This window comes from Phasianus colchicus, chromosome 1 (assembly GCF_987193195.1).
Source record: "Phasianus colchicus chromosome 1, bPhaCol1.hap1.1, whole genome shotgun sequence".
NCBI lineage: Eukaryota > Metazoa > Chordata > Aves > Galliformes > Phasianidae > Phasianus > Phasianus colchicus.
In genome coordinates, this window is record NC_143436.1 from 62,895,037 (window position 1) to 62,918,584 (window position 23,548).

At 42.9% G+C, this 23,548-nt stretch overlaps 2 protein-coding genes across 2 annotated transcripts; both read right to left on the minus strand.

Moving 5' to 3' along the window:
• Nucleotides 1-872: 872 nt before the first annotated feature.
• On the minus strand, nucleotides 873-6,801 carry LOC149919662 (aldo-keto reductase family 1 member B1-like). Its single transcript, XM_090145559.1, has 10 exons — nucleotides 6,628-6,801; nucleotides 6,180-6,347; nucleotides 5,456-5,572; nucleotides 4,822-4,899; nucleotides 4,072-4,194; nucleotides 3,518-3,624; nucleotides 3,272-3,353; nucleotides 2,405-2,488; nucleotides 1,946-2,028; nucleotides 873-1,345 (listed from the first exon to the last, which is right to left on the minus strand). Exons 1-10 carry the CDS (start codon nucleotides 6,691-6,693, stop codon nucleotides 1,303-1,305), a joined length of 951 nt encoding a protein of 316 aa, XP_090001685.1. The 5' UTR covers nucleotides 6,694-6,801; the 3' UTR covers nucleotides 873-1,302.
• Nucleotides 6,802-10,601: 3,800 nt separating this feature from the next.
• Nucleotides 10,602-17,399, minus strand: LOC116226881 (aldo-keto reductase family 1 member B1-like). Its single transcript, XM_090145571.1, has 10 exons — nucleotides 16,841-17,399; nucleotides 16,391-16,558; nucleotides 15,282-15,398; nucleotides 14,782-14,859; nucleotides 14,048-14,170; nucleotides 13,487-13,593; nucleotides 13,237-13,318; nucleotides 12,631-12,714; nucleotides 12,172-12,254; nucleotides 10,602-11,571 (listed from the first exon to the last, which is right to left on the minus strand). The coding sequence occupies exons 1-10, from the start codon at nucleotides 16,904-16,906 to the stop codon at nucleotides 11,529-11,531; spliced, it is 951 nt and encodes a 316-aa protein (XP_090001697.1). The 5' UTR covers nucleotides 16,907-17,399; the 3' UTR covers nucleotides 10,602-11,528.
• Nucleotides 17,400-23,548: the final 6,149 nt, after the last annotated feature.

Here is a 23,548-nt window from a genome sequence, read left to right on the forward strand (position 1 = left end):
AGTGTAGGTAGGAGCTGTATGTATCCTTGTTTGTTGTATGATTCAATGTTGGGAACATATCCCTAAAGGTGAAGGTCAAAGATGGTAAGGATTAAGATATATACATCATAACCCTCAAAAGAAAAGGAGGGGTGGATATAAGCTGGTTTGTTTAGCAATGGCTATCAGTATGTTAGTTTAAGGACTAATTATATTAGTTTACCAAAAGGAATCAATGAGTGCTACTTCTAAAACTTTCCATTTCAACTTTGCTTGGTGTGTGAACAGCCTTGCTTTCTCTTAATTCTGCTTCATGAGAAGCACTAGAGATTAATAAGCTACTGATATTTGCATTAAACTAGGTGCAAGGATGTTTTCCTTGAATTTTCACATATATTATTTTGAAAGTTGCTCATTATAGCCTAACAAGGCATGAAAATTTGCCAAATTGGGGAAAAAAAGCTAAAAGTCAACCAAAAGTCTCAGTGATGAAGCTCATGGTGGAAAAACAGGGAGAAAGTAAGTAAGCATGTGACCACCTTAGATGCTACTGTGCATAGCCAGAGATCTTGGAAAAGAATAAATATGTTCCCCCAAGTAATGCACATGTATGTCTTAACTGTTTAAATGTAGAACCCGAACTCTGAGAGCATGCACTTGTTTGTCAAGTTGCTTGGAATGTATCATGAGGAATAAAGGAATGATGCTTCCTAACACCACATTGGATGACATCTTGTGTTACCTGGCCCTCCACGACATTATCATTTCCCTTCCCCTAATGCCAATGCTCAAAAAAGATGGAAGAGAAGGGTAAATTCATAGAGATTTCATTTCATTAAAAAAAAAAAAAAAATTCAACCCCACCATCCCTGCAAAAACAATTCAGCCAGTAATAATTTCACGCTTAAATTTACTTGTATTTAAAATAGGAAAGACTTCTCATGCAATGGTGGATGTCTGTTAATTCTTGTGGATTCTCAGCCTCTGCTTTGCACTGATGCAGGACTGAAGGCACTTGCTGAATAGTGGTTCAAGTGTTCAAACTGTCCTCATTTTCCTCTGAGCAGTTCTGCCAGATACTTCAGTAATTCTCCTCTCTTCTGATAAGCAGAAAATTATTACATCCCACATTTTGTTCCGCTGGGCAATACTCCTTCCATTTTCCAAAGAACGAAATTGGATGGAAGCATTGGAGTAAATGTACTTTGACTTCACTGGCAGCAACAGGGCAGACGCAGTAAGAAAGCTGGATACAGATCTGAAAGCTAGGGGAGAGGCACATGAAACACCAGGGGTCTAGAGAAGGCTCGGTTACAAACAGCATCAGTATTCTGCATGGAAAGGGTACTCCTTGTGTGTTCTGGCCCTGAAAGAAATCAAAAAGAGAAAGTACTTTTAATGGCTAAAGCATGTGTTAGATCGAGGTGTGTTCGGTACGCAGAGGAGTCGCTAAATGGGGATTTTAAGGGGCCCTGGGCAGCCTGATGAAGTGGCTAGCATCCCAGCCAATAGCGGAGGTGTTGGAACAGGGTGATCTTTAAGATCCCTTCCAACCTGAGCTGTTCTGTGAGTCTATGATTCTGTGAGTCTTTGATTTTATGATTCTATAACTCTATGATCTGAATTACGTAATTGCCGGAAGAATGTGTGAAGATATGCATCCCAGTTTTTCTAATGTGGAGAAAGACATAATGATGCGTGAGAACCCATCTTTTGTAGTTGAAGTTAGTGAGTTCCCTGGAAACTGAACTGAAAATGAGTGTGTGGTCTGCTGTTTCTTTCCTTTGATTTCAAAATGAATATATTTACCTGTCTGTTGCAAAAGTATTTTTGGACAAACCTTCTATTATGTGAATTAGTAACTTTTGTCAATGAATTTCATGCTGCCTAGTAGCTCTGACAGAAACCACACGGTGGAGATAATTCAGAAGGTATGACTTGAAAGTAAAGAATTGATGTCACTTACTGGCTCATTACACCCATCCTCCAGTGCCTGTTGAAGCTGAGAAGAGTTGCCATTTCTTCTTTAGTCAATTCAAAGTCAAAGACCTAACAAGAGAAAAAGCTGGAAATCACCTCTTTGAAAGAACTGGAGTAGCATGAGGAAGATAGGTTGAGAAAGTAGATTCATAGAGGCGGATCCATTTTATGTCTTGTACTGCTGACTTAAGAGATAGAGGACTACACTTTTAATGAACACAAGAACCTCATTATGAGCACTGTATATTCTGTGTCCGGTTTTTCTGCTATATTTCTGTTCTTGGTCTCCAAGTCTGCTCTGAATATTCCTTTAGTAGAGGTAAACAGGCAGATAGAAAAAGTCCTGTGTTCTTTTCTGAGAACAGCTTGGGAAAGCTGAGCTTTCAGCCTGATGCCTGTTTGCTCTGCAGGGAGAAGTGACGCCAGGTCACTTGTATTCACCCACCTTGAAGTTCTCCACAATGCGCTGTGGTGTCACAGACTTGGGGATCACAATCACATTTCTCTGGATGTGAAAGCGAAGGAGAACCTGCAGGCAAAGACCACAAATCAGAGAGAAGACAGGTGGAGGTGTTGCCATAGAAGCCGTGTGTGTTTAACAGCAGTTTGCCTGAGCTGCAGCCACTTTTGTAGGGATGCCTTTCAAGTCATTCCTGTCCTGTAGCCTGTGTAGTGCTTCCTGATGAGCAATGGGCTAAGTGGTGGATCCTCACATGGGAGCCTTCCTCTCCAGTCTGGTTTTGGGACAGTAGTTATTTTCTTTCTTACTTGGACTTTCAGTAATTTAAGCAGAACTTCAAAATGATTTCAAACTAAAATAGTGAGCAATTTTGATTGGGTATAAGGAGAATTTTTTTTTACAGTAAGGGTATTGAAGCACCGGAAGTGTTTGCCCAGCGGCATGGTATATTCCTGGTCCTTGGTGGCATTCACAATCAGGCTGGCCCAGGCTCTGTGTAGCTTGACCTAGCTGTAGATGTCTCTGTTCGGTGCAGGGATTGGACTAGATGACCTTTAAGAGTCTGTTCCAACACAAACATTTCTACAATTCTGCAATTCATTTTCTGTAACAGGAGTTGTGGTGAGAAAGGATGCCTAAAGATGGGACAAGAATCTTTTCTTGGTTGATGGCAAAAGAAACAATAGTGGCATATATTGGAGGCCATAGAAGCAACAGTCTGCATTGTTAGGGAATAATGAGAGGAGTGCCACAGCTTGCAGAGAATGGATTTAGTTTTTATCTGCTGCTCAGGTGTATTTTTTTAACGACTGTGTTACAGGAAGCAGTACCCACCATCTAGCTGCCACATACCTGTGCTGCTGTTTTGTTGTGCTTGGCTGCAATCTCTTTAATCTTGGGGTCATCCAGAAGAGAAGGATCCTCTGGCTTAGCCCTACACAAAGAGCAGAAGATCAATGGCAAGAAACCTCCATAGGAACAGCCATCGTAGCAACAGATATCTGCATCTTGGTAATGGATAATGATTAATGGAGTTCTAGAAGGAATAGTTCAAGCAAAATTTGTGCCAGCTCCCTTGCCAAATGCCAGTGATCTTACCATGGTCTGTCAGGAGAGCCAAAGGGACTATATGCTGTCACAGCAATCCCTTTGGATTGACAGTAGTTGATCAGCTTCTCCTGGATCAGGTATGGATGACATTCAATCTGGAAACACAAGAGGGTAGAGGATGATGGTGTCAGAACCACTGTGATATTGCTGTGTGCCAATAGTTAACACCAAAAGCAGTTACAGTCTGCCTTTTGCACAAACGGAGTAATGTCTTGGGTGACAACATGTCCTTCATTTTGTCTTAAAAACCTATTGTCGTGTAAAGTTTTTAGTCTGCAGAGGTTTAACTAGGCTGTGTCATCTTTATCCTTCCAGAAGGAATGTTTCTGGAAGAACTACGTCTCCATTTGCAAACTGTGGTTCATCAAAGTGAGAGACAAATGGTGAATGTGTCAGTGCATTTTTTACACAGAAATACCCACAGAGGTAGATTAAGGATAAATGTCTTCTTCACATTGTTCTTCTTTTCCATCTCCCCATTCAATAGATCAGGTCTTCATAGTCAATGAAAGATGTATAGTTGGGATCACTTATCAGCTTACCTGGTTGTTTGCCGGCTTGTGTTTCAGTCCTGGCTTGTTCAAGATTCTTTCAATCTGCTCGTGGTTGAAGTTGGAGATGCCAATGGCTTTTGTCAGACCAGCGTCCACCAGCTCTTCCATGGCCTAGCAGAAAGAGGAGCAAAGTCAACATCTGGTATGGAAGATGGATCCTGAAGATGCTCTTCTGTGGCGTGATTCCCCAAATTAACTATATAGATCTGGAATGCTCGCTGAAGAAATGTGGGTGCAGTCTCCTCCAAGCTCATTGTCTAACTCCGTGACATTGTGAAAAATCGCACCACATTGCATGAGGAAAAGGACAATGATACTCAATGGTTTGCTGCTATACAAGGCCGCTGAAGGGTTGTGCCCTTGGCTGTAGGTAAGTTCATAACCTAGAATGTCTTTATTCCTGCCAAATGTGTTTGAGCCCTTCAAGAACTGCCAGAGGACAGGACTTGTGGTGCATTGGACAGTTGATATGCTCAAGCTGTGAACTTTTTCCATCTTCTCTGTGGTCTGCAGCTTCCCTGAAAGAGATTTTGACTCTCACTGTGAGTTAGACATGCAGGGATCCATAGTGTGGAAGTTATGACTAAGCATGTAGAAATCTACCTTGTACTTCCTTGATTTTCTTCCAAGTAAATGTACATGCGTGAAAGGACATTTCTGAGGGTGTTGAATGCAATAAAGTGTGGAAATGACTGTCAAAGACAGAGAAAACTGGACTGTTTCTGTGGTTGAACTTACCTCCCATGTTTGTAGAAGGTCAGTGTTGCTGGGTATAACCATGCCGTTCTCATCTGTGGGAAATAGATCCTCTCCAGCCTGTGAGCGTGGAATAAAAATGATTGTAACAATCCCACTAGGTAAGCTAGCATTGTGAGGATATCAAAAAGGAGTATGGGAAGTAAAAGCTAATGGTACATGCAAAAAATAAAACCAAACATGTAAACTCTCATTGTAAGATAATTCAGTTTTGTGTAATTTCTTCTTAAAAAGAAGAAAATTAAAAATTCATGGAAGGTCAAGGCCTTCTTGCCATCAACTGTTCCATTAAAAGCAGGAAATTCTGCTGAATTCTGCAAAGGTTATATTTGAAATGAATGCATTGTAGTTGTGTGAGGGATAGCAGAATAACTTCTTGTTGCAGCTGAGAGGCCTGAGCTTGGTGTAAGATTTTCCAATCCCATTATTAAAGGGAGAGAGGACACCGTGTACGCACTGTACTTGTGGGAAGAATTCCAGAGCCTGGCTTAAATGGCCAGAGTAGAACAGAATGACAGCACCAGAACAACATCATGTTTCGAGACAGTAACAGCAGTGGTGCAGCTCTGAAAAGGTCACCAAAGAAAGCATGGCAATAGAACTGCCATTACTGTACCTTGAAGCCAGAAGGCCAGTGGATGAGATAGAGATCCAGGTAATCCAGTTTTAGATCAGCAAGAGTTTTCTGGCAGGCTCCCTTCACCAGATGTTTTTCATGAAATGTGGACCACAGCTGGAGACAAGAAGGCAAGCCACAGTGTGATCTCCTGGGTTAAAACTTTGTGTACCTTTTTATGGATGACAGGAATGCTCCATCTTCTTTGGAAGGCCATGGGGAATAAAGGCATCTGACACTGCCCAGAACCTCATGTACCTCATGCAGCAGACAAGTGTGAGCCCCACTGCTGGAGCAAGAACTGCAGTGCTCCACAGGCACTACTGCTTGTCTGCTCTGCTGTGCTTTGTCATCATGGGGGTGCCATTAGCACACTGGTAGTGCCCCTGTACCAACCTACTAGCACATGTGATCTCAGAGCAGTTTGTCTCTGATGTCTAACTTTCTTCTGCCTACATGGCCCTATATCTCTTTTCCTGCTCCCTTTCACCCGTGCCCATGCTGTGTAGGATGTCTCTGAGCTCCAGCAGGGGCATGAGGTGCCAGGCCACTGCCTTCCTCATGGGGTGAAGCAGTAAGCTTGAATCAGGAATGACAAGAAGGATGTTAGGCATTACTTCATCCTTCAGTGTAAAACTTGACTCTAAGCTATCTACTCCGCGAATAGCATAGGCAGAGCATTTCCCATCCCCTGCTTTGGGACGGAAGGACATCAGAGGTTTACCTTACTGACAATGAAGAGGTCCTCTCGTTTCACAACGCCTTCCTTGATTTTTTGCTGGATCCCATCCCCAACCTCCTTCTCGTTCTGGTACACATAGGCACCATCAAAGTGTCGGTATCCAGCATCGATTGCAGCCATCACTGCAGCTGTCACTTGTCCTGGTGGGGACTGGAAACAACAATGATTTCTTCAGAAGTTCAAATCACTGCAGTTTGAATGCCCGTTTCCTCGTAAAAGATGAATGGGAAAACTACCTTGCAGAAAGTAACCCTCCCTGATATTATTTTTTTCCCAAGATCAGTGCACTGAAACTCAAATCCCTCCTCCTGCCATTACTCTGTAGCCCCTCTCTCACACAGGCTCAGTCCCGCAGCCAGGCAGAGCAGAAGCAAGCAATCTTGGTGCCAGGGATCTCAGCAGTACGAGTGCTTTTTTGTCAAGCTGTTACCTTCCAGGTGCCCAGCCCCAGGATGGGCATCTTGGCTCCGGTGTTCAGCTGCACGTAGGTCGCCATGGCTCCTCAGGCTGCAGGCTGGCTGTGCTGTGGCCGCTTCCTGCCCAGCCTATTTAATCGTGATGGTGCTGCCTCTGGGCGGGGGGAGGATGGTGGAGCTGCGCTTGCGCTCTGAGCTCTCACGTGTCCAGCAACAATGCTGTGTATTATTCTGAGCTCACACGAGTTAATGTGCAAGCTGAAATCATTCCAGAATTATGGAAGTGATTGCCAGCAGAAGGCATGGCTGCGCACACCCCATAAACCTTTACTCCCAGTCCATTTCTTTATCAGAAGGAGAGCTGAGTGTTGCTGTTCTCTGGTCCGGTTTGTGCTTGTGCAGGGCCTTGCCCCTCGGCCCAGTTGTTTGCATACATTTTGATTGTGATTTGCAACACTTCTAAACTTCTCCCAGTTGGTTACTGCCTGTTTGAGTTAGTGGCACTTTGTCCCATGACTTGGCATTATTAAAGCCAGAGGTTGCCCCACAGAAATTCATCAAATCAGAGCCCCAAGGTGTGGCATGGAATTTCTCATAGAGCCGTCCTATGCTGTGGCGCTCACAGCTGGGAGGCTCAGGTGAAGGTAGGGCCTGTGCCTCTGTCCCAGTGTTGTCTGTTTTGGCCTGCCAGAGCCTGGTGTCCCTACGTGCTGGTGCAGATGGACAGTGAGAGACACCTGGGGCAACTGAATGAAGTTGTTCCCTTTGCCCACAGGTAACGTTCCTGTACTTCACAGAACAGGAACTGAGGCAGAGGGTAAACATTGCTGCTGAAGTTCATGCAAAGCACGTGTGGTTAAGTTCAGAAGTCAAAGTGTATCCTTGGCGTTTTTGTGATCTTAAGAGGACCAACTTTCTTCTTGTGAATTGTTCTTTTTGCTTGCAATTCTTCCAGTTTATTGGTACAGGCTTCAGCAGGCATGTCCAGCCTGCAGCCTGTGCCCTGCTGCTGCATCATCATGGTGGCAGCTCTGCCCTGCGGAGCACTGTGGAGCAGCCTGACCCTGCCCCAGGAGACAGGGAGGGTGCAGTGTAGTGCTGACAGATAATATGGCATTTTGGATCTTTTGCAAGGAAATCATGTCAGTTTTCAAAAAGGACAATTTCAAAATACCTGTGCAGAGACATGCTGCCAGTTTGATGCATATTGAGGAATGCTTTGTAAAGACAAAGTATTGGAACTGAGTCAAGATCTGTCACCTCAAGAAAATATTTAAAAATAAGTTAAAACTCAAATAGACTCTGTTGTAAAATCTTCTGACGGGATAGCTAATCTGATGGCATAAAAATCAAAGCCATTTCCTGATGGTGAGTTTGTTAAGCAACGCGTGAAAAGCGTGGCTGATAAGATGTGTCCTGATAAAACGCAGGATTTTTCTAAAATCTGTTCCGTTTGTCTCACCTGACTACAGCCAGATGAACTGAAGAAATAGGAAAACCTATCAAAAAAATTGGAGAGTAATGCTGCTAATTTCAAATGTTACGCTTTGACGATAGATAAAAGTGCTAATGCTACAGACACGGCTCAATTTGGCATTTTCCTTAGAGGTTTTGATAACAAATATAGTGTCACCGAAGAAATTGCATCTTTGGTGCCATTGAAAGACACAGATCGATTTATATGAAACAGTGACAAAGCTACATTACAGCAATTTTCTTTCACCTTTGTCAGAATGTCTGATAGAGCTACTGGTGGTGTCCCCGTGATGGTACAAAGGATGAATACTTATAGAATTAATAGAAGATGATTCAATTCCCACAAGTATGTCACGTTTGATGAACTATCACTGCATCCGCAGCTCACTCTATGTTGGCGCGCCTCTCCTGTGTAGATGGGCGGAAGGAACTGGGCTTGCTCAGCCTGGAAAAGAGAAGACTATGAGGAGATCTCATTGTGGCCTTCCAGTATTCAAAGGGAGTTTACAAACAGGAGGGAAATCAACTTTTTATATGGGTAGATAGTGATAGGACCAGAGGGGAGTGGTTTTCAACAAAAGGGAGGGAGATTTAGATTAGATGTCAGGGGAAAGGTCTTTACTGAAAGACTGGTGAGGCGCTGGAACAGCTTGACCATAGAGGTTGTGGATACGTCATTCCTGGAGGTGGTCAAGGCCAGTATGGAGAGGCAATCTTGATGTAGCCGCTGACAGCCCTGCGTGTGGCTAGGGGTTGGAACCTAATGATCCTTGAGGTCCCTTCTAACCCAAGCCATTCTTTGATTCGATGACTAGACAGCAAGCAAATTCCTGCTCTAAGAGTAGAAATTGTCACACAAATGGTCATCAAATCTGTGAATTTCACAAAGTCCAAAGGTCTCTACCATTGCCAGTTTGAAGAATTCCCTAAAAGTATGCGTGGTGATTCTGAGGTCATCATTTCCTTTTCTGAAGGAAGGTGGCTAAGTCGAGGTAAAGCGCTGAAAAAACTGTTGCAATTATGATTTGCAAAGTGAAAACGGAATCAAAAGGAAAATTTGTGCCAGAACATGAAGGTTAAAAACGGCTCACAGATTTAGCATTTTTGGTGGATGCTCTTTTTGATGAGTTAAAGGTGCGTCCTTAGAGTGGAAATCACTTTTATCTGTGCTATGTTTCAGACAATAACAGCATTTGAAATGGAAATTAAATTGTGGCAAGCTCACGTTATGACAAATAATTTCATGCGTTTTGATACACTGGCTCAAGACAGTGCTGTAAACAATGGAAAATATGCAGCCCTGCTTTCCATTTTGATAAAGAAATATGAGAACTGGTTTCAAAATTTAAAACAAAAATATGATCATGTTTGAGTGTATTTGTGAATTCGTTTTCAGTCAACTTAAATTTATTACTTGCAATTTTTTCTCATGAAATTTATGGAGTTGCAATCAGACAATCAAGTCAACGAAAAACTTTGGTTGTGTCTCCTTACAAGACATTCATAAGGCCCGTCTTACCACAGAAAAATATGCCTCGATTCACAGTCACGCCTTATTCATGTCATCATTTTTTGGCAGTTTGTACATTTGTGAACAGTTATTGTCAAGGATGGAGCTCAGGAAAAATAATATTTCATCAAAAATCTCTGATGAACACCTAGAAAATTCACTATGGATGGCAACCACTGCCACTGAAGCAGTCTGATGCATTAGTTTCACAAAACAAGGTCAAACATCCGAGTAGTTGTATGTTTTTGTTGCTCTCAGTTTTATGTTTCAAGAAAAACTACATTTAAAATGTTTTGTAACTTATATACGTTGAATTCATTATATATTTTACATGCAGCCCAAGGCAATTCCAGTTTGCTCCGTTAGAGAGATCTGAAATCCCTGGATTTCTGATGACATTTGTACCCAGAATTCTCAATAGAGTGGCATTTGGAGTACACGGAATGTCAACTTTGTTCTCCCTCTTTCCACATCCTCAAGCAACTTTAATCAGATCTTCATAATCCCTGAGAACTATGGGCCTGGTTTCGCAATTATCAGCTTGCTTGTTTGTTTGCAGGTGTATATTTCAGTCCTGGCTTGTTTTGGATTCTTTCATTCTGCTCGCGGTTTATGCTGGAAGTTCCAATGGCTTTTACCAGACCAGCATCTACCAACTCTTCCATGGCCTAGCAGAGTGCAGTGAAGTCACTAGTCATGATGCAAGACAAGGCCTGAATGCATTCTTCCTGATATTCCTTGTTTCCCTCCATGAAAATGCAGAAAGAACTGGTGAGCTTGCCCAACATGGTTATCTTGTGGAAAGTTGGGTACTGGTAATTATTGTACTGTTTCTGACATGGCACCCATCCCCAAATCTCTTTGGTTAAACAGAGAAATTCACAGTGTGTTAGACTAAGAGAGAAACACCACCCATCCGGTATTTCTGGCCAGCATATCCCAGTCAAGGCAGTGTTTGTGCTGGGCCCTTCAATGTGATGACTCATCCAAACACCTACAGGAAAGGAAACCATGCAGACCCACACACATAGTCGAGAGCAATGCTTGTACTTATCAAAGCCGTGATTAACTTTGTCATCGGTAGCAGTTATTGGGCAGTAAAGCCATATAAATCTTCAGAAGCAGAGGTCATGGTAAAGCTGCCAAGTGCATTACTATTACTATTCCTCAAACCCCAAAGGTCAGTGCATGAGGTAGAGATCCAGGTAATCCAGTTTCAGGCTGGCAAGTGTCCTCTAGCAGGTTCATTTCAGCAGAGGTTTTTCAAACAATGTGTACTTTGCAATCAACCATGTTTCCCATTCTCCTTCGTAAGGATAACCATGAAAGCCGATGACCACACACTCTTTGGGACATGCACAGAACAGACTGTATTTTCCCAAGGTGCTCAGAACCTCATTTTCCTCACACAGCAGAGAAGTGTGAGCTGAACTGCAAGAACAAGCACCAGTGTGTTCCACAGGCACCAGCCATCAGCCAAGAAGAGAGGTTTAACATTCATAGATAGTTTATTTAATTTCACAAAGAAAAGTTCCCCCCCCCCACCCCTACACTAATATTTCAGCCAGTAATGTTTTCACCCTTTATAGTTACTTTGTGCTGATGCAAGACTGAAGGCACTTGCTGAACAGTGGTTCAAGTGTTCAAACTGTCCTCATTTTCCACTTAGTAGTTCTGCCCAGATACTTCAGTAATTCTCCTCTCTTCTGATAAGCAGAAAATTATTACATCCCACATTTTGTTCTGCTGGGCAATACTCTTTCCATTTTCCAAAGAACGAAATTGGATGGAAGCATTGGAGTAAATGTACTTTGACTTCACTGACAGCAACAGGACAGACGCAGTAAGAAAGCTGGATACAGATCTGAAAGCTAGGGGAGAGGCACATGAAACACCAGGGGTCTAGAGAAGGCTCAGTTACAAACAGCATCAGTATTCTGCATGGAAAGGGTACTCCTTGTGTATTCTGGCCCTGAAAGAAATCAAAAAGAGAAAGTACTTTTAACGGCTAAAGCATGTGTTAGATCGAGGTGTGTTCGGTACGCAGAGGAGTCGCTAAATGGGGATTTTAAGGGGCCCTGGGCAGCCTGATGAAGTGGCTGGCATCCCAGCCAATAGCGGAGGTGTTGGAACAGGGTGATCTTTAAGATCCCTTCCAACCTGAGCTGTTCTGTGAGTCTATGATTCTGTGAGTCTTTGATTTTATGATTCTATAACTCTATGATCTGAATTACGTAATTGCCGGAAGAATGTGTGAAGATATGCATCCCAGTTTTTCTAATGTGGAGAAAGACATAATGATGCGTGAGAACCCATCTTTTGTAGTTGAAGTTAGTGAGTTCCCTGGAAACTGAACTGAAAATGAGTGTGTGGTCTGCTGTTTCTTTCCTTTGATTTCAAAATGAATATATTTACCTGTCTGTTGCAAAAGTATTTTTGGACAAACCTTCTATTATTTGAATTAGTAACTTTTGTCAATGAATTTCATGCTGCCTAGTAGCTCTGACAGAAACCACACGGTGGAGATAATTCAGAAGGTATGACTTGAAAGTAAAGAATTGATGTCACTTACTGGCTTAATAAACCCATCCTCCAGTGCCTGTTGAAGCTGAGAAGAGTTGCCATCTCTTCTTTAGTCAATTCAAAGTCAAAGACCTAACAAGAGAAAAAGCTGGAAATCACCTCTTTGAAAGAACTGGAGTAGCGTGAGGAAGACAGACAGGCTAAGACAGCAGATTCATAGAGGCGGATCCATTTTCCATCGTGGACTGCTGATTTAAGAAGAGATAGAGGACTGCACTTTTAATTAACACAAGAACTCTTTATGAGCTCTGTATATTCTGCGTCCGTTTTTTCTGCTATATTTCTGTTCTTGGTCTCCAAGTCTGCTCTGAATATTCCTTTAGTAGTGGTAAACAGGCAGATAGAAAAAGTCCTGTGTTCTTTTCTGAGAAGGGCTTGGGAAGGCTGAGGAAGGATCTGTGCTTGCTCTGCTGGGGAAAATGATGCCAGGTCACTTGTATTCACCCACCTTGAAGTTGTCCACAATGCGCTGTGGTGTGACAGACTTGGGGATCACAATCACATTTCTCTGGATCTGGAAGCGAAGGAGAACCTGCAGGAAGAGACCTCCGAATCAAGGAGAAGACAGGTGGTGTTACCACAGAAGCTGAGTGTGCTCAACAGTGGTTTGCCATATGTGCAGCCACCTTTACACAGCAGTGTTTCAAGTCATTCCTGTCCTGTGGCCCGTGTTGGGCTCTGTGATGAGCAAAAACGGGAGTGGTGGGTCACTACAAGGGAGGCCTCTTCCCCAATCTGGTTTGGATACAGTTGCTTATTTTCACTCATGCCTGGACTCTCACTGATTTATACGAGGTTGCCATTCTCTGTAATGGAACTTTTGAGGAGAAGCGTTGCCTGAAGATGGGTCAAGAATCTTTTCTTTGTTTATGGCCAAAGAAGCAATAGTGGCTTATATTGCAAGCTACAGGCAAGCATCTGCATTTTTCGGGAATAATCAGAGGAGTGCCACAACTTGTAGAGAACGGGTTTAGATTTGATCTCCTTCTCCGGCCTAATTTTTGTTAATCACAGAGTTATGGGAAGCAGTACTCACCGTCCAGCACCCACCTACCTGTGCTGCTGTTTTGTTGTGCTTGGCTGCAATCTCTTTAATCCTGGGGTCATCCAGAGGTAAAGGGTGCTCTAGCTTATCCCTAAACAAAGAAAAGAATGTCATTCATCAATGGCAAGAAAGCTCCACAGGAACATCCAGCGTAGCAACAGATATCTGTGTATCACGATGAATGATTAATGGAGTTGTAGTGGCAATAGTTCATGGCAAATTCCTGCCAGCTCCAGTTCAAAAATTCAGATAATCTTACCGTGGCCTGTCAGGAGAGCCAAAGGGACTATATGCTGTCACAGCAATCCCTTTGGATTGACAGTAGTTGATCAGCTTCTCCTGTGTCAGGTATGGATGACATTCAATCTGGAAACATGAAAGTACAGAGGATGATGGTGGCAGAACCACTGTGATATTGCTGTGTGTCAATAATTGTCACCAAATGCAGGTAGAATCTGCCTTTTGGACAAACGGACTAATGTCTTGGGTGATAACATGCAACTGTCATTATCTCTTAAAAACCAATTATCATGGAAAGTTTTTGCACAGTTTGTCTGAAGAGGTTTCACTCAGCTCTGTTTTCTTTATCCTTTCGGAAACAACATTTCATGAGGAAATACATCTGCCTTTGTGTACTGCAGTTCATCAGCGTGAGACAAATGGTGAATACGTCAATGCTTTTTGTACACAGAAATACCCACAGAGCTGGATTAAGGATAAATGTCTTCTTCACATTGTTCTCCTTTTCCATCTCCCAGTCAATGGATCAGGTCTTCATAGTCAATGAAAGATGTATAGGTGGGATCACTTATCAGCTTACCTGGTTGTTTGCAGGCTTGTATTTCAGTCCTGGCTTGTTCAAGATTCTTTCAATCTGCTCGTGGTTGAAGTTGGAGATGCCAATGGCTTTTACCAGGCCGGCATCTACCAGCTCCTCCATGGCCTAGCAGAAAGAGGAGCAAAGTCAACATCTGGTATGGAAGATGGATCCTGAAGATGCTCTTCTGTGGCATAATTCCCTGTTTTCATGAGTAGCACAGATTAACTACTTAGACCCACTGTGCTCCCTGAGGGAAATGCCAGTGAGATCTTCCCCAAGCTCAAAGTCTCACTCCTTCACATTGTGAAAAAATCACACGATGTTGCATGTTGTAGAAGCACAGCTGGGTTGTGCCCCTAGCTCTGGGTAAGCTCATAACCTAGAATGTCTTTATTCCTGCAAAATGTGTTTGAGCCCTTCAAGAACTGCCTGAGGACAAGACTTGTGGTGCATTGGACAGTTGATATGCTCAAGCTGGGAACTTTTTCCATCTTCTCTGTGGTCTGCAGCTTTCCTGAAGGAGATTTTGGCTCTCACTGTGAGTTAGATGTGCAGGGATCCATAGTGTGGAAGTAATACTAAGCACACAAACATATACCTTGTATTTCCTTGATTTCCTCCCTACTAAATGTACATGTGTGAAAGGACATTTCTGAGGGTGTTGAATGCAATGAAAGTGTGGAAATGACTGGCAAAGACAGAGAAAACTGGACTGTTTCTGTGGTTGAACTTACCTCCCATGTTTGTAGAAGGTCGGTATTGCTGGGTATAATCATGTCTTGGTCATCTGTGGGAAATAGATCCTCTCCAGCCTGTGGGCATGGAATAAAAACGTTTGTAACATTCCCTTTGGGGAAGTTAGATTTGTAAGTAAATCAAACAGGAGTATAGGAAGCTAAGGTGGAATTTAAAAAAATCCACTCACTTTAATACTCATTGTAAGATAATTAAGTCTTGAACCATTTTATACTTTTAATTCAGGCAGGATCAGGGCATCCTTGCCATCAATTAGATCTTACTCTCCCATTATCAAGAGGACAGAAAATGCCATGCACGCAGTGTGATTGTGGGCAGAATTCCAGAGCCTGGCTCACATGGCCAGAGTAGAACAGAATGACAGCGCCAGAACAACGTCGTGTTTCGAGACAGGAACAGCAGTGGTGCTGAAAGCATAGTTGTCACCTATGTAGATCCCACCCAAGAAAGCAAGGAAACAGAACTGTCTTTAGCGTACCTTGAAGCCAGAAGGCCAGTGGATGAGATAGAGATCCAGGTAATCCAGTTTTAGATCAGCAAGAGTTTTCTGGCAGGCTCCCTTCACCAGATGTTTTTCATGAAATGTGGACCACAGCTGGAGACAAGAAGGCAAGCCACAGTGTGATCTCCTGGGTTAAAACTTTGTGTACCTTTTCATGGATGACAGGAATGCTCCATCTTCTTTGGAAGGCCATGGGGAATAAAGGCATCTGACAAACTGCCCAGAACCTCATGTGCCTCATGAGCCCCACTGCTGGAGCAAGAACTGCGGTGCTCCACAGGCACTACCGCTGCAATGCTTGTCTGCTCTGCTGTGCTTTGTCATCATGAGGGTGCCATTAGCACACTGGTAGTGCCCCTGTACCAACCTACTAGCACATGTGATCTCAGAGCAGTTTGTCTCTGATGTCTAACTTTCTTCTGCCTACATGGCCCTATATCTCTTTTCCTGCTCCCCTTCACCCGTGCCCATGGTGTGTAGGATGTCTCTGAGCTCCAGCAGGGGCATGAGGTGCAGGGCTACTGCCTTCCTCATGTCGCAGCACTTCTCCTTCCCCTCCACAAATTGTCGGGCTGTGGTGCGTTGGGTAGAGGAAGAGTGGCTGTTGTTCAGGGATGTGGATAGGAGGAGCCATTCACAGGGAGAGAATGTGCTGAAGAAAGGAGGGAAGGAAGGAAGGGCTTCCCCTTGGCTTTAGAGACAGGTCCCTGCTAGTACAGTGCTGTCTTCTCCAGGTGATTTCAGACTGAATGGGGAGCAGTCTGTCAGTGAACTGGGAAGAAAAGAGGGTTTCTGTCCTCCACTCACAGCTCAGCGATCTCATTGTCCTTGTCTACTGAGTGCAAGAAAATCATACTCGGTGTGTGGAAATTCAAGTGTTGTTTCCAGAATCAGTGATTCATATCCTTCCTGAGAATGCATAGGGTTTGGGGTTAAGCAATAAACTGGAATAAGGAATGACTTGAAGGATGTTTTGAATGCCTACAAACTACAGTATAACATTTTTCTCTAAGCTACCAACTCTGCGAATAGCACAGCAAAGCATTTCCCATCTCCTGCTTTGGGACAGGACATCAGAGGTTTACCTTACTGACAATGAAGAGGTCCTCTCGTTTCACAACGCCTTCCTTGATTTTCTGCTGGATCCCATCCCCAACCTCCTTCTCGTTCTGGTACACATAGGCACCATCGAAGTGTCGGTATCCAGCATCGATTGCAGCCATCACTGCAGCTGTCACTTGTCCTGGTGGGGACTGGAAACAACAATGATTTCTGTAGAAGTTCAAATCACTGCAGTTTGAACACTGCCTGTTTCGTAGTAAAAGATGAATGGGAAAACTACCTTACAGAAAGTAACCCTCCCTGATATTATTTTTTCCCAAGATCAGTGCTCTGAAACTCAAATCCCTCCTCCTGCCATTACTCTGTAGCCCCTCTCTCACACAGGCTCAGTCCCGCAGCCAGGCAGAGCAGAAGCAAGCGATCTTGGTGCCAGGGATCTCTGCAGTACGAGTGCTTTTTTGTCAAGCTGTTACCTTCCAGGTGCCCAGCCCCAGGATGGGCATCTTGGCTCCGGTGTTCAGCTGCACGTAGGTCGCCATGGCTCCTCAGGCTGCAGGCTGGCTGTGCTGTGGCCGCTTCCTGCCCAGCCTATTTAATCGTGATGGTGCTGCCTCTGGGCGGGGGGAGGATGGTGGAGCAGCATGTGTGTCTGAGTTCTCACGTGTCCAGCAACAAGGCTCTGGATTAATCTCAGTTCACGCAAGTAAACTTGCGTGTAAGCTGAAATCAAAAGTCACAAAAGTTATCGTCAACACCGGGCGTGCTGCAGCACAACCCATGAACTTTTCTTCCCAATCTGTTCTTTTCTAGAAGGGTGGCTGAGGATGGCTGTGCCTGGCAGGTCTGTGCTTGTGCAGGCCCTGCCCCTGTGCACAGTTGCTGGCATGTATCTTGGTGGAGATTGACAACACACTTCTGAAGTTTGCCCTTTTTGTTACTGCCTGTTTGAGTTAGTGGCAGTTGACCAGAGGTTGCCCTAACATGACTCAGCAAACTGGAGTTCCAAGAGATGGCAGGATACTGCTCACAGAGCCATTGCGTGCTTCTGCCCTCATAGCTGGGAGACTTGGCTGGATGCAGCGTCTACCCCTTTCCCCAGAGCCTGCAGCCCCACTGGTGACCTAGGTTGACCTGGCAGAGCCCAGTATCCCTGCCTGCAGGTGTAGATGGATGGTGAGAGACGTGGAGAATCTTTACAAATGCAGACATCCCCATGGGCGAGAGGTGGTTTAATGCACAAGTCTGAGTGGGAATTGAGGCACTGATCAAACAGGGCTGCTGAACTTCATGCAGGACATGCACAGTAAAGCTGAGAAGTCAAAGTAGGTCCCAGTTTTTTCAGTCTTGAGAGGATTGTCTTTCTTGTAAGCTGTGTAGAAAACTGCTTGTACTTTTCTTGTCATTCTTCCCAATTTATTGGTACAGGCCACAGGCACACGGCCAACAAAAAAAAGGTGACCATCAGCAACACGATTTAAATGTTATTTAATTGGTATCACAGAGTAATGTATCCTTTTGCACAAAAGTAGCGTAGAACCGAGATGATGGAATGAAGAGTATATTTTCATGTTTGAACACACGGGGGCAGAGTTAAACCTGTGTGCGACAACATCGCTGCTGTGAAATTTCCTCACCAGTATCTTAGCAAATTGAAATGTGTATTGTATTCTGAAGAGTTTATAGTGTTGAGAAGGTGAAAATCTTTCTTCCTACTTCCTTTCAATAAAAAGAAAATAAACAGAATAAACATTATGATTGTAATGAAGCTAAGGGATCAAAATTTTCTGTTACGGTATGAAGAGATTTGGTATGAATTTTGAAGAGGAAACTAGCAGAAATTTTTATAATTAATAAGTAACAAACTGATTTTCCGAATTGCCCAATTCCTTAATTGAGGGGACTAAAAAATTGTCCTTTTTCCCTTTTGTCATTTGCACTGAGATATAAGATGGCTTTTCCTGATTGATCTCACTGGACCATCTGAAGGATGTTCTCTGTCCGGTGCTTTTAAGAATTGATACGTGTGAGATGCAAATCAGATCTGTTTTCCACCTCCAGTTAACCAAGCACTTAAACTACGACATCCCAGGGGAATGCTGTGTATCCCAGAGAAACAGAGAGCCTGTCCAGAATGTGGAAGGGATGGATTTATGATAATTGGCAGCACAGGAATGTGGTCAGGACCTCCCGCTTGTTTTGACATTACCAGTCATTGGGCACTGTGGGTTGTCTGCAGGAGGTGGAAAGCAGTGTGTGCAGTATGGGGTTGGGGTGTCAAGTACATGTTAGCAGCCAGAGGCTACTTGCACTGGGATGTTTTCCACTGGTTCAGTGGGATTGGAGGAAGACTTTTGTTAAAAATTCCGCTAACAGTGTCATTTGTGTCTTTCTCCAGCCAGTGTAATGCCAGACTCTGTCTTGTTTTGCATATTATCTGTGGAGTCCTCAGAGGAGCTGGAAGTCAGGATTTCTGCTGTTTCAACGTTTCCATGTTTAAGAGATTTCAACATTTGTTTTCCACTGCTTTGTCCCCGTACATCTCCTGTGATCCTAGTGCATCTCATGATACATCTGTGTTGATGGTTTGGGCCCAGTGGGAAAGATGAAATTGCAAGGGATCTACATCACAGCCTTGGAATGAGTGTGCTGGCATCTGGGGGAAAGAACTGAGAAGAGCAAGAAAAACAGTAACTAACAGTGGACCTTTTCCCAGGCAGTTTTCCCACTCTGTAGAGTAAATATGTCAGACTGAAGCAGATAGAGCAGGAGCTGGGATATCATGCCAGGCTAAGAAAGCAGAGTGGGTTAAAACAATTTATGATCTTTTTTTATCCTTTTGCTGAGTCTCTGTGTGCGACCTTGTGCAGAAAGGTGGACATCCAAGGAGCAGCAACCACATTCTGACACTGCCACGGCACAAGGAGCTTGAAATGATATATTTTGGCTTCACAGGAAGTCGCAGTGAGTGTGGTTCTGAGGCCAAAGGAAGGAGTGCCATTATAAGCGAAGAAATGTGGGGAAAGTCTGGGATATGAGCTTGTAGCTGTCCTGAAGAGAAGGCTTTTAACCTAGCAGAACTAGGTGAAGGTGTCATTTTCGAGTTACACCAAATGAGGTGTTTTGGTGACACAAAGAGTTGTAACTTGCCAACAAGAGGGTAACTGAAGGTGTGTGAGAGAGGAAAAGGGGATCAATAAAACTTTGAGATTGCAGTGAAAAAAGCCCTGGAAGCACTGTAGGTGATGTTGACAGGAGTGCAAGGCAAAACAAGGCGTGTCCACTCTATTCCCCAAGTGTAATATGTTTACATTTTCTTCTCAGTCTTGTCTACATACAAATCTTGCGCTGCTTCATTATCTTGATACAAATGTTTTTTTATGGACACATATCACTTGAAGTCCATTGTATATTGCTTTAACTTAAATGTATTCCTACCTACTTCAGTTGTAAATACAGAAAGCACTCTCCAGTAAAATGATCTCTTTCCTCCCACGGAGTTAGCATTAATTTTACAGCATCAGTTTTTGAAAAATTTTAATTAAGCTGCAATTTCCTTGTGCAGGTTAGGACGGGTTTCTGTGGAAGCCAGGCATGTCAACTGTTTTAACTAAGTTGCTCAGGTTTTGTGAATGCAAGGGCAGAGTGTGATGTGGTCTTTCTGCTGTCACAAAGCAGGACCCATGAGTGATACGAACTTTTAGAGGGGGCTTGTGAGGTTGTCATGTCCCAGATCAGAATGTCTGTACCTTGAAGAGCTGAGTAGAGGTGGTGGCCACATGTGGGTTGATGCAGAAGATGGGTAAGTTAATTTGGGCTGCATGTGCTTCCAGCTGCCCTGATAAACTAGATGCAACCCAGCAGCCAGACGAACTGACTTCTCTGTGTCTAAAGTTTATGAGAACCTATATATTTAAAAGGATATGAGGCGTTGGTCCGATAGCACAGACCTCATTTTGCAATATCCTCCTGGAGGTACTAAAACAACAACGACAAACAGAGATAACAGCTCCTTACCAGATACATACTAGTTCTGAAGATGCCTTTTTAGAAAGGGCAGCACCATATTGCCCATGTGTTATTCTGACAGATCTACTGAGCTGAGCTCAGTAGTTTATTTGGTAGATTGTAGATGTGCTCTTGCACAGAAAAGGAAGAGGTGGCAGTACTTAATACTTAAATAAGAACTTGACCTATTCAAAGTGTCAAATGATAGCTAGTACCTGGTGTCTTTGTGAAGCAGAAGTTTGTCTTTTTTTTTTTTTTTTTTAAATTTGTATTATCCTTTTTGTAAGGGAGATGCTGAAATACAGTAAAATATTTTTTCTTCTGTGGACAGCTAAAACTGATATAAATAGAGAATAGGGTAATTCCAAAGCAAAAAAGAATAAAAATCAGACACTGAGTGATTTAAATTAGTAGATTTCCAAGTGAGTAAAACAGGTATGAGATGAAAATTGGACTTAAGAATTCTGGGGAATTGGTTATCCTGCCTCCCCATCCAAGCATGATTTGTTTGCATGAAGGGCAAGTCTTGGCTGCCTTTCCACTCATGCAGCTTCTTCATTATAGAAATGGATGGGGAAAAAAAAAAAAAAAAAAAGAATTAACTTGTGATGTACAGCTGTTGATTTAGGGACTTAACTCCTAAGGTTGCCTGGGAAACGGTCCTGTAGAAAAAAGGCACGATTTTTCTGGCTTTTGTAAATCAGGGGCAACACCACTGCATTCCAAGAAGTTGTGGTAAGGTAGAACACTGTGACTCAGTTCTGTTCTTTATCCAACCAGGATACACAGAACAGATTTTTTATACAGGAAAGTCTTTGTTGTTTTTTTTTGCTCCATTTAAAACCAAACAAACCATCAGTTAGGCTTTTTTGTAAACTGGTGTCTGCAAGAGAGCATCATACCATGGAAATAAAGCAGCACAGGACAAACCTTCGTGATTTTTAGACTGTTTGTGAGAAAACAGGCATATTAAATACAGATGGAGACAGCTCTTCTCAAACACATCAACAAGTTTCTGGTTAACCTACACTGTAACAAGGGAGGAAAATGTCTTAAGCAGCTCAGCAGCTCATTACAGATGAACCATTATTTTAATAGAAGGACATTAGCACAAGCAAATTTGAACATGTCTTTTGTGTGCTTGTCGTTCTTACCATTCTCCAAAATACTAGACTTCCCATTTTTTTTTTTGCTGTTGGTTGTATTTGCTCAGATTCGTACGTGCTGTAACCATGCTGTAGTATCAGCACTCTGCAGTCTGTTTTTTAACTAACTTATCGTGTCTTGACTAGACACCACCCGGCTGCTTGCTTTTTTAAGAGCAGTTACTTTTGAATTATCTCTTCCCAGACAGTTTCTTACTGACGTCTGATGTCTGTAACATTTTGTTTATCATGGGGGGAACAAATAGCAGATTCATCATGAGATTTCCCTTACTTTTGATATTGTTACAATAAATTAATCTGTACTTAAGTGAGCTTCCTAGATCTTCAGAATATGTTTCTTGGTTGAAAAGTGGGAAAACTGTCAGAATGAATTGTTATTTTAGAGTTCTTTTGGGATTAGGACTATGGCTGTTAAGGTGGGCTGGATACCTGCATATCTTTGCTTTGGAGTATAAAAGCAAAGTGCTGGGCCATTGTTGGGTCAAGGGAAAGTGACAGGAATGTTCTCAGCCTTTGGCTCCACACACCTTCCTGTAGTGTCTAGGCACCTGTTGTGGCGCAGTGTTTAGCTAAAGATGGCTCAGAGCTGTTTCTATTTACTGTTGAATGGTTTTGAGTACGTAGAGAATAAAAGGATTTCCTTGTGTATGTTTTTGCATGTGTATGTCTTCATCTTGGGATATGCAGAAATGTAATATTTTTTAAGTTAAGATTTCAGACGAACAGATTTTTTTTTTTTTTTTCAGAAGGTATTCCAGGGCATATCCAGAAATTTCTTTCTTTCCTCAAAGCAAAACCAATTACTACTTCAGAATAAAATTACCAGTACCTAGCAATAGGGATTATATAAATTGGTTTTCTGTCTTGTCTTTGGAGTGTGATAATCCCACAGCGGCTTCCCTCTATCTGCTTTGCATACAATGAAATGAAGACTGTGCTGTGTTTTTCCTCTTTATCAGTCTTATTTAGTACTTAATGATACAGAAGAGGATTTATATTTACTAAACTGAAGCTATGTTACTGGTCACAAACTCTAGATTAGTTTAAATGGTTATACACTCCTCTTTTATTTGAATAGATTTTCCTCCTAAGCAATGGAGTTCAAGTGAAACAAAACAAAACAAAACAAAACAAATAGAATACTTTGTCTTCCACATGGATTTATGCTTTTGGTTTTGACTAAATGAGAAACAACACAGAGGGGTGAAGCTATATATTTCCTCCATACCCAAACAAGATGAAAGTCTTGCTGTATTTACAAATGAAAGCATGATTGCATAGGGGACTTTTTCAACAAAAGGTGAAAGAGGCCCTTTGCCGAGGAGCTTAAAGACTAATTGATGCATGAAGAAAGCCTCACTACTCTGGTTTACCCCCAAGTTTTAGTTAATAACAGGCTTGGTTCAAGATGTGGTTGTGTGATATATTGGCAAACAGAGGTAGGCGTGTGATGAAAAATTACTGACACATAGGTATTTTGAACCAAGAAAATGTTGAGAACCACTTGTCTGATGAATGCAAGATGCAGTGAGTGGCTGTAACAAAAAGACAGGTGTAGGACTGGTATGTCCTTACCCGATAAGTGCTCTCTGAGCTCTGATGGAGCCTTATTGTGCTTGTATTACAGACCAGAGTTCCGTGTGTGGGATATGTATGAAGGAGTTCGGGCAAACAGGACTGTGCTGTTGTCTCAGGGACAAGGCAAACAGCTTCCAGTACATTAATGCATGTAGATTTGCATGGGACTCAGCTAAACAAGTGGGTTTAGAGATCAGGCTTGGATGAAAATGTATTGATATCTTGTGGACTTGCAGCCTTTGTAGGATGGAAAAAAATGAGGGTGATTGAGAAGGCAGTGACTAAAATGGTCATTTAAACCAGAGTAACCATGCCTCAAGCTGAGGCATGAAGGAGAATAGGCAAGGAGACTGAAGGCATGGACAAATATAATGGCTGTGATATTTAAAGAGAGATATCCCTCCTGGATAGCACTGTCCTGCCAATAGGGAA

Excerpts from the sequence above, each read along its gene's own strand:
- LOC116226881 (XM_090145571.1), bottom strand. The coding sequence starts at position 16,906 with ATGGCGACCTACGTGCAGCTGAACACCGGAGCCAAGATGCCCATCCTG. Across the intron at positions 13,319-13,486 it reads GGCTCTCCTGACAGGCCACG|GGATAAGCTAGAGCACCCTT; the intron begins GTAAGATTATCT and ends TTCTTTGTTTAG. Across the intron at positions 12,255-12,630 it reads GCATTGTGGACAACTTCAAG|GTCTTTGACTTTGAATTGAC; the intron begins GTGGGTGAATAC and ends TTCTCTTGTTAG.
- LOC149919662 (XM_090145559.1), bottom strand. The coding sequence starts at position 6,693 with ATGGCGACCTACGTGCAGCTGAACACCGGAGCCAAGATGCCCATCCTG. Across the intron at positions 4,195-4,821 it reads ACCTTCTACAAACATGGGAG|GCCATGGAAGAGCTGGTGGA; the intron begins GTAAGTTCAACC and ends TCTTTCTGCTAG. Across the intron at positions 3,354-3,517 it reads GGCTCTCCTGACAGACCATG|GGCTAAGCCAGAGGATCCTT; the intron begins GTAAGATCACTG and ends CTCTTTGTGTAG.